This window comes from Tupaia chinensis, unplaced genomic scaffold (assembly GCF_000334495.1).
Source record: "Tupaia chinensis unplaced genomic scaffold, TupChi_1.0 Scaffold138854_1, whole genome shotgun sequence".
NCBI lineage: Eukaryota > Metazoa > Chordata > Mammalia > Scandentia > Tupaiidae > Tupaia > Tupaia belangeri.
Genome location: NW_006198747.1, coordinates 922,463 through 932,982, shown reverse-complemented (window position 1 = coordinate 932,982; position 10,520 = coordinate 922,463). Strand labels below are relative to the sequence as shown.

The window sequence follows — 10,520 nt, the reverse complement described above, 5'->3', positions numbered from 1 at the left end:
GGTCACGCTGCAATCCCTTCTCCTCCATTCTCCTCCCGGGATCTTGGGCACGCACGCACACCCGCCCGGCGTGAGTTTTAAGCCACCGGGTCCGGGACACGAACCGCTGTCGACTACGTGGGAGTCCAGCGACATAGCCATTACGCTAACTGCTGGTTCCCTATTTGTCACTTCTCATTCATGTCCCAGCTTGATGTAGTCAGGATTTCACTCCCACAGTTTTGTGTAACTATTTCTGCCTTAGCTCACTGATAACCCAAAGGTCTGATCCTACACCTGTTACACTTCAGAGTTTTATCCTGGGTCTTCTCATCTTCCTCCATGCACTTCCCTCCATTAATATTATCCACTTCCTTGACTTTAGCTGCATGCATCTCTGAAATTTTTTTTGACTCCAGGCTTTGTCTCAAATACAACAAACCTAAAATGAACTAATTGACTCAACTCACTGCCCTTTTCCCCAGTTCTAGCTATTTCATTTGTGTTGGTTCAGTAGAAACATAGACACAATCCTCTCTTCCCCCATCCACTGGCTTTTGGTGACTGAGATCCATCTGTTATACCCCTAAAACTCACACATAATATTTTATCAGCCTTCACTTAGACTACTGTGATGGCCTTAAACCAGACAGGCTCCTTGCCATGGTTTCCCGCCCTCTACCATCCACTGTTCAACACATGAACAAAAACTTATTTCTGAATTATACATCCGGTCATAGCTCTTCCCTGCTGAAAACCCTCCATTGGCTTTGCAAAAGCTATAAGAATTGCAAAATGGCAGCCTCAGACCCACATCTAGTTATTTAGAGATGCTACAAGGTGTCTTTGAAATGTTCATAAAAAGAGCACATCATGAAACAATTATGCATAGATTTCAAATTATCTTTGCACCAAAATAAACTTGTACTTGAATTCCATTTTTCCACAAACAGTTTTTAAAGTTTATCAATCTATTTCTTCCGTGAGAGAGACTGAGACAGAGAGATGAAACCTGAGAGTATCTTGATGCTGGATGGATCATGATCCATCCCCAGCTCCAGTTAGCCCTGTACCATTGGCACACATGTACTTGACTTACTCGAGGAGGTCTCTGGAGGCTGACCAAGAATATTTCCATAGGGTTCGGCCTCACAGAGCATGGTGGTTTACCACTATGCCATTGTTCCTTGTTCGGTCCTTCCATGAACATTTTGAAGTCCCCTCATATCTGGCCCACAGAGTTCATTAAAAAGCTGAATTTTGAAATTGTAAATACCTTTAGAAGTGGCAGGTTATATTACTCTTTCCATTACTGGCCATATTTCTGTATGATCCTTTGATGTCATGGATCGGATTCTTTGCATGGTATACAAAGCCCTTCATGATCTGGCTCTGTCAGCCTTTCTATCTCATCTCACGCATTTAACTCAGGTCTGCTAATGCAAAGGCTCATGTTTATCCACTACACTACACTATTTAATGTTACTTCTTTGCATCGTTGGGCTTATGAAATATGAGAGGCCAACGTAGATAATAAATGAGTAACAAACTCAAATTACAAGGTAGGAGAATGTGTGGAGCGGGGGGTGGGTAAAAGGGACAGGGATACAAAAAGAAGGAGTAAAGGTGGTAGCGTGGGAGTCACATCTGAAGATTTGTCAATCCATTTATTTCATTATCAGGATTAAGTCAGTAAAATAATTGATTTTTTTCAGTTCCTATGTTTTATCCTTTTTGGTAGCCTTAGCACAATTCCTGATCCTTAGCAGACTTAATAAATGTTTACTGGATAAATACGTTTTGGGGAAACGTGAAAAATGGTATATGTACTGACTCACAGGCCTTAGTTTCTCTTTTTTTCTACTTTTTCCAAGGTATCCACTGTGCACTCAGAGTGCCATTTTGGTGTACTCACTATACCCACTTTCATTGTACTCCATGTCATCCCAATGTCAAAGAAGGAAAATACAAAATACTGAGAAGTATGGGTAGAGACAGTAAATCCAGAGAGAGGCTGATATAGGAAAATACAGTATGGAAATGTTTTCTCCCCTTTCCCTTTACTTTTCTACTATTTGAATATAAGTTAAGCCCATTCTATTGATATAAATAATATCATTGCTAAGGCTAATCACATAGGGTTTGTAAATATAGAGTTAGAAGATATCATTCTAGGGGATGTGAGGACACCCTTGCCCATGGCCATTGGTTTAAACAGCCTGGCAAGCCACCACTTCTAGCATCTTTGATCCTTACTCATCTCCTGATGCCACTTTCTTCAGTTTTCTTACAAAGTCCCCAAACACACACAAGGCCACAAAGCAAGGAGGTTCAGACTTCAGTATGCATAACAAACATCAGGAAAGCCCCTGAAACACAGAGTCCTGGACTTTCTCATTCCAAGATGATAGGCTTAGGGTGGGGCCAAAGTATTCATATTTAAATAAGTTTTACTGAGGATTCTAAAGTAGATAAACACCACACTCTGAAATAAGGAACCATGGTCATAAACATGATACTTTAGTGCATAAAAGATTTCCAAGTACCATAATTGCTTTCAGACATGGGTGAATTTTATGATTAGCTTTCACGGTTCTCGCTGTGAAACATTTTTAGAAGTTAAATGGCAAAAAGTTTCACTCTTGTCTTAAGTGTAGTTAACTACACTGTCAAAAACTGCATGTCTACCTATCCTTTGTAACTTATTTTGTTATTTTACATATATCCAAGGATGACAAAGTTAAGCACTGAAATACGGATTGTGCAACAACACTGCCTAGGTCCCATACTCATTAAACTGATATTAAACTCTTAGAGTCTTTGTTTTTTAATTCACAGCTGGTTGGCAGTGGTTCAATTATAGTATAATTCGGTTTGCAGCTCACTTCACTGTAAGCAGTTCATCTCAATGCAAATCATCATGTTCAAAGGCTTACCCTACCCAGATGCCAAGTTTCTTCAACTGGACAAAAGCATAGCAGAAATATTTCTGTTTGGCAAGACCTGGCAAATTTTTGAAGGCATGCTCATGTCTCAGCAGGGCACTAGTCAGGTTGTAATTTGCCTTAATTGTCCTTCCCACAAACAGCAACAATGATTACCTCTAGGTCATCAGCACTCCAAGAAAGATTTCTTCCCAGCCGCCCCTAAAAACTGAAATACTTTCTTTTTTTTTTCCAATTTATTTATTTGCATTCATTCACTGTACATCATTACAGCATACAAAATGAGATTTTCCATCCAGAGTACACTGTATATTGTCTCAATCAAGCACATCAACAAACATGTTATTGTCAGCAAATAATCTTCCATTTCTTGTTTTCTGTATGTTTTGCTTTTTTTCCCCCCATTCTTGATTCCCTATCTCTTACCCTCTGCCATCTCCCACTCTCCTCCCTCAGTGTCTCTGGTATCTATGTTTGCTTTCTATACTGTTTTCCCCCCACATTTTATTGAATCATCAAAGACCCTAATCAATCCAAATACCCTCCTAGCAAACACAGGTGACACACACATTTCCATGAACACAAGTCTAACTTTACGCATCCTATAAAGTAGCACCTAGCTGGGGCTACATATCCTACTGCAGTCATTGAATAGATATATATTTGTTTTCCTGAAACTTTTTTTTTTGTAACTCAATTTACATTCCTTCCCTAAGCATCATCACAGCACACAAAATGCGATCTCCCATCCAGTACACACTGCATAGTGACTCAATCATGCACATTACAAAAAATTTTCCATGTCTAGTTCCTAGAATTATTTCCACCCCTCTTTCTGACCCTCTGTCTCTTCCCACCCTCCTCTCACACCACCTCCAGTGTGCTGTATCAGGAAAATTAAACACAGACACATGGAAATAAGAGTCCCAAAACGAAGAAAGTGGCCAACTTAATCATAGGGACAAGTCTGGAGTTGAATATTATATCCCAGAATTTAATCAGGAAAATTGAACCAGAACAGAAGATAAAAACTGAAATAGCTTCTGCAAACCCTTTTCTCTGGGACTAGACTGAAAAGCATCTCAGATTCTGACCATTTTGTTGATTAACCTGGCACATGCTATTAATGCACAAATTACAGACTTGCCCATGTATCTGTGTGTGCACATTGGAAATATGGAGATAACTTAGAGAAATTACTGGTCTTCCATAAAACAACCAGTGTTCTATATGCATAATTTGTTCCACCTGCTATGTTTACAAGGCACCCCAAGGAGAACTAGCTTAAAACCCAGCCATCCATCTGCCTCCCAGTTCTAAGGGGATAATTATTGCCTCAACTAAGCAGAGAGGCATGCATTGCGTGCTGCTAACCACGTCAGGTGACTGATGTGTGTGCCTGGCTAGGTCACCCAGGCTTTCCTAATAGTGGCTGGAGTCGGCAATGGTATGATGACAAACACAGTTCACTACCAAGAGAAAAAAAGGGAGAAAAATGTACAGAAGCCTAGAGTTGACAGGCCACAAACTGAAAACACATACAAAACACAAACTGAAAATGTGGTCTGTATCACTTCTCATGGGCATGCTAAAAAATAAGAAACGCAAAGGGAAAACAATAGGGTGACTTAAGCCAAAATAATGATTTAAAGAAAAAAAAAAGGGGGACATGAGAGAAGGTGTCTTGTTTCTGTTAACTTAATGTTAACTGCACTTCTGTACATACTTTGTTTTATGTGTATAAAAAACAAAGTATTAATTAACATTTACTAAGAATGTGCAATGTTTTACCTGCTGTGCACATAAAGTAGGGCCTGGCCTCCAATATCATATAAAACTAAGTGACTCCAACTAAGGTCACAGTGACCAAGACTGGATACAAACTAGAAAGAATAGATATTTTTTAAACACTGGAATGATGTCCAAGTAGAAAAACACTCCTGTGTTGATGAAATGCACAAAATACATGCATATCTTCAAAGAAATTCTGCTAAGAAGCTATTTAAAGAAGAGCTCTTGAGGGACACACCCTAAATGAATTGCAGAAGGTCACACACAACTCCTTCCCTCTGAAATGAGATAGGCATAACACACAAATTAGCATACAGAATATCAGGTCATTAAATGTTCCTTGCCAAAGCTCCCCTGGGAAGAAAGGAGGGAGGCAGTGGAGAGAGAGAGAGGGAAAAAGGAAGTAGGTAAAAATGGACCATCCATCTGAAAATAGCTACAATCTCTTAATTTTACAGATGAGTAAAATTTTAAGGAAACCATGGGGTTAAAGGGTAGAGGAAACATCAACAAAAATTGTTTTACTTTGCCAAAGTATATCTATCATCTATTATTACTCATTTTTCTTTCAATACAGATGATAGAAAAGCCAGGCTCTCAAAAGAAAAGATAAACCTTTCTGTAGTAAATTTAAAAACTTTATATAAGCACACAGGTTATCTTTCTTTTTAAGAATGAATATTTTAAAATACAGGATGCTCTTCATGAGGAATGCCTTTGATGTAGAGTCTCTAGTTTCAGTTCTGAAAACACAATTTTCAAATTAAATGTCATTGTGTGCAAGTAACACCTTGCTCTATAATTTCACAACCAGATTGTAAGAATTTCCCTACCTTGTTTTACATACACTTATCTGACTGTTCGTTTGTATCTCTTATAATAAAATGATCATTTTAAGTGTTTAAAAAAGAAGTAATGTAAGTAATTTAATAAGTAATAAACTCAGAAGATTTTCAGGATGTTCCAAAAAGAAAAAGAACTTCCCTAACTACCCCGTCTCCCTTTGCATTGGTGAACATCTTGATTTCCAATGAAGATGAGTGATTACAGAATGATTACTGTAAGGTTATGAAGCTATAATGACAACAAATGGCTTTAAGTTATTTTAGTTTCCTTCCAGCAGAGGATGATGTTTTCAATATCTGTGTATACCTTGCTCTCTGACTGAAGTGCCATGATTAAGCAACAAACGGGTATTCTGGCCTCTGTGTTAGAATGGCTGGATTAAAACCAGCTATTTCCCCCTGCTGGTCGGACATGTTTTACATTCTCTATCTCACTGCCTGCAACATTAGTGCTCCCCATCTACCAAACCCTTTTATTTTCCACCCACCGACTGACCTCCTAAAGCATCATTAACATGCCCTCAAAGCTTTCCTGCTGTCAATTTTAGTCAGCAGCACTCAAAAAACCTTCATGGTTTTATCAGCACTCTGAAGGAAAGGGAAGGAAGGAAGATTTGAAAGGCACTGGTCCCAAACCTTGGAGAATTGCTTAACACAGGAAGATGAGAAAAAGATGAGAGAGGCCTAGAAATGGAGGGAATCCTATCTGGAGCCATGGTGCAAGGCTAAAGATTAAAAGGTCAGCTCAGAGACACCCATAATTATATGCTTCTGTCACTCAATTCTCAGCTAGTTAATGGCAGAGGATCAATATCTACTTTCGATTTTCATGTACAGCATTATGGCCTTAGTGGGAGACAGCTCTCCTGGGAAGGAGGAATGATTCAGGAAATGGGTCTGAGAGAGAATGAGTCATAACCAAAATTAATAATTTCATTGTCCTGCCTCTATGTTTTCTAAGATAAATTTGGAGTTTTCCTTTTGCTTTGTTTTGACCAACTTTTTCTTTTTTTTCTGATAATGCTACTCACCCTGAAGTTGGCAACAGAGAAACAGACTGCATGGAGAGAATATCAAGAATAAATATAGGGACCAGCAGTTAGCGTAATGGCTATGTCGCTGGACTCCCACGTGGTCGACCACAGTTCGCGTCCCGGACCCGGTGTCTTAAAACTCAAGCCAGATGTGTGTGCGTGCGTGCCCAGGATCCTGAGAGGAGAACAGAGGAGAAGGGATTGCAGCGTGGCCATCCCCCCCTGGGGGGTGATTTCCTGCTTTCTGTCTCTCTGTCTCTCTCTGTCTGCCTGGAGAGAGCACGCACCCTATAGCGAAAACCTCTAAAAAATAAATAAAAATAAATAAATATGAAACTGAGTTTGTAAACAAAACCTTGCCAGTTTGAAATGATGTCACCAGAATCCCTCTGCACTCACCAGAGTAAGCCCTGAGTTCCAAACTCTACTTTGAGTTACGGTAAATAGAATAATCTTCTGCAAATACAACTCTGAGTTCTAGAAATCTTAACTTCTCTAGCTTATCAGTTATATCCTTTTGGTTTTCTGTTAGGAGAGTATTAAGTAAGTCATCAGTAGATTTCCATGTTCAACAAAATTTGTAATATTCAAAAGGCAAGGAATAAGTTTTAAAGCATAAAGTTTGGATACAATTTTTCTCAGAGCCAAGCAGAAAATTTGAGATATTATAGAAAAAATATAATAAAAGATAGCATATAATGAAAGATAGTGTTTTAAATATATCAGGTTGTCAGGAAAGTCATGACATATTTTTCTATGTGAAAATGCATCATGGCTTTCTCTATGACCCAACAGAATGTATACATGGGATAGAATTATTCTGTCAAAGTATGTAATAAGTCCAATGCTGCATTTGTAAAATCCTTGAAAACTGTAGATACCAGCATTAAATGAAATGGAATATTACCTCTTGCTAAATTGGAACATTAATTATAATACCTTGATTCACATGTCCCTTTCTCATCCATCTTCAAACTACGCATTACCTAAATAAGTTCTAAAAAACTTATCCACCAGGAAACATATTTCACTAATCCTAAGACAGTCACTCCTTTAAATTCTACACAAATTCCTAATACTTCTCAAAGGGTACAGTCTGCCATGTGCTTCAATGAATCAATAATAATGGTGGCACCTTCAAAAGTGTAGAGACTTGTGCCCTTACCAAATATCCTCACAGTTCTAGGAACACTTAATTATGTGCCCAAAGTGACATTCATAGTTTATTAAATTAAGAACTCATTTACTAAGTACCTCTGTTAAGTCAGGTAGTGTGCTAGGAGTACATTTGGGAACACGATTTTATTCAACCTCACAGTAACCTGTAAGGTAAGTATTACCAAACCATTTATTTCATGGATACACCTGAGACTTAAGTAGGTCAAGCAACTTGCCCAAAGTCACACTATGTGCAGGTAGTGGAAGGGACAATGCCTCCAACCTCTGCTGTAATCAGGCATGACTGATCACAAAGCCTGTGCTCTTTGCTAAACTGTAAGGCCAGGCCAGCCCTGGGAGAGCCTTGATCTTGACCTCATTTGTTAAGCACTGCTTTACCTCTGGGGATTGCAGAATCAGAAGTACACAGGCTTGTAGCAGATGCTAGCATAAAATTCAGTCTAATGTCTTTTCTAGATTTAGCGAAGGAATACATTTTTTTGAACAGTTGTAGAAACAAAAAGTTAGATTTTTGCATTCTAAATTAGAATTATATATAAAAACAGGTATGAAATTCCATAGGTTTGAACCATAAGAAACCATGCATCTATAGGTAAAAATTGCTGAAATGATGAACCTTGAACAATTCATCCTAATAGTCCAGTTCTAGGCTTTCAGGGGTCCAGCCCAGGCCCATGCACAATGCACTTGCATGCACATGCTTCCTGCTTGTGGAGGCTTCCCGTGGGTACCATACCTGAGCAGAAGCTGTTGCTGCTAACGGTCCTTGCTGAGCGCCCAGAGCTGCTGGGGTTGAACTCTCTGCTCTCTTCCTCAGAGAAAGGAGACTCAGAGGATGGGGACACTTTGTGCTGTTGCTGGGGCAGATGGGGCCGAAGAATCAATCGGGGAATTCGGCTTCGGGAAATCTCCTTCTCATGATGCTGCACTCTCTGCTCCTTCTCAAAATTGGACATCAAGAAAGAAAAGGACATTTGTTTTCTCCTCTTAACTACTAGCTGAGGTTGCTTCAAGGCTCATTTTCTAGGATATCACATTTTTGAATACTGAATCTTCAGTTAGGGTAGTCCTTATCTCAGTTGCTGCAATGAACTCCCAAATTCTTCCACCATGCTAACCCCTGCAATCTACTGACTCGCATACATGCACATGTGCACATACACACAGAAAACACACACACACTTCCATCCACTAGCAGGCATGCCAATCCACTCCCCATGCAATTTCTGACTCACCTTCCCACTCTGCCTTTCTCTATCACATTCAAGCTTTCAGATCTCAAAGGCTCTTTATTGCAGTACACTCGCCTTACTATATATATAGAACTTCCATTTTGCTTTCTCTGCATTAACTGTGACAATTTGATTTCTGTTTTCCTGTCACCTCACAAAGTAGACTCCTATACCTGGAGCAATTCTTTCCTAATGGATCACACACACTTATCTTTAGCATCCCTCCTCTTCCGGACAGGATCTTAATTATTCATTAATATCCTGGTACACAAGGCTTGTTGCCAACAGAAAAGCAAACACAAATCCAACACCCGGGAAGATGGCTCCACCTTTTGCATCATGTTTAGCTTTTGTTTTCCTTACAGGTTACCCATGAGAAGAGATTTTTCTCTTTCAAAACACAGCATTAAATCCTACACCATGCCTTAGTTATTAAAAAAAATGCATACAAAAGTAAGAATTTGAAATGGTTTTTAATTTGTAAAGTGCTTCTCTAACCATGATTTCATTTGATCTTTACACCCCAGGCTATAACGTAATATAAAGAGGACACTAATTTGTACCCCTATTTACAGATGAGGAAACTGAGGCTAACAGAGGGAAAGATGCTTAGCCAAGACTTCCCATATCTACCACAGAAGCAGAAAGAGCTTGAAATCCAGTGCTTTTCAGGGTCACCACGACTCTCTCTGTCTTATTAAAATGGATTCCTGGGAGGAGCCTTTTGCAAAAATTTCACTGCTTGCCTCCAACCTCTGCCACTGAAAAAGGGCTTTGGATTGGGTAACAAACACCATTTCGCAACGCGACCTCCTGCTCTTTTCCACCAGCTTACCAAGAAGAGTCAAGGCCAAAATAACTACCTCTGGGAAGCCGCACAGTTCAGGAATTGAAGAGAAAACCCCAACCCCAGAAACTTCCATGGCCACTGGGACACCCATCTACCCTGGGGCTGCCAGCCACACCCAACCTCTGCATGTGTCCTGCACATCAGTCACCCAGCAGGTATCACACGTCAGTCGCTCCGCTTGGCACACTACAGACCTCGAACCAATACTGGGTCACTGACTCGCTGGAGTCCTTACTTCTCAGTCATGAATACATGGAATGCCTTTTATTCGCATCACACACACAGGACATCAGCTGAAAGCAACATCTCACAGCCCTCATTTCAGGAAACAGAATGAAAACCCGCACCCCCAAAGTCAGTCTTTTTAATTCTCAAGTCAACCCTCCCAAATCTCTCTCCGCTACCACTGCCCAATCTCCCGGATCTCCTCACCTAAGCAAATGCCCCTCTGCCTCGCCCTCGTCCCCACCACCTCCTTTACCCCGACCGAAACGCCAACCCTTCAGCTCTCACCTGGCCCACTCCTTGCCCCTCAGTGCCCACCTTCCCTCTCCCTCCGGCGCCCGCACGGCGTGCCCCCCTTACCTTGGTCTCCCGGAGGGGCCCCATCGCGCCGCCGCCTGCCGGCTCCTCCCGCCGCCGCCGCCGCCGTCCAGGCGGGGGCA

At 40.6% G+C, this 10,520-nt stretch overlaps 1 protein-coding gene across 3 annotated transcripts in view; it reads right to left on the bottom strand.

Moving 5' to 3' along the window:
• The window catches only part of SYBU (syntabulin), an 80,492-nt gene extending 69,972 nt beyond the window's left edge, over positions 1–10,520 (bottom strand). Inside the window, exons 1-2 of one of the 3 annotated variants that reach the window (XM_006161693.3) lie at positions 10,441–10,520; positions 8,510–8,714 (exon numbers count right to left, since the gene is read on the bottom strand). In XM_006161693.3, coding sequence (XP_006161755.1) covers positions 8,510–8,714; positions 10,441–10,464 — 229 coding nt within the window. In that variant the 5' untranslated portion in view covers positions 10,465–10,520. The remainder of the gene's footprint in view (positions 1–8,509; positions 8,715–10,440) is intronic. The other 2 variants (XM_006161694.3, XM_014592929.2) reach the window with 2 other exon arrangements.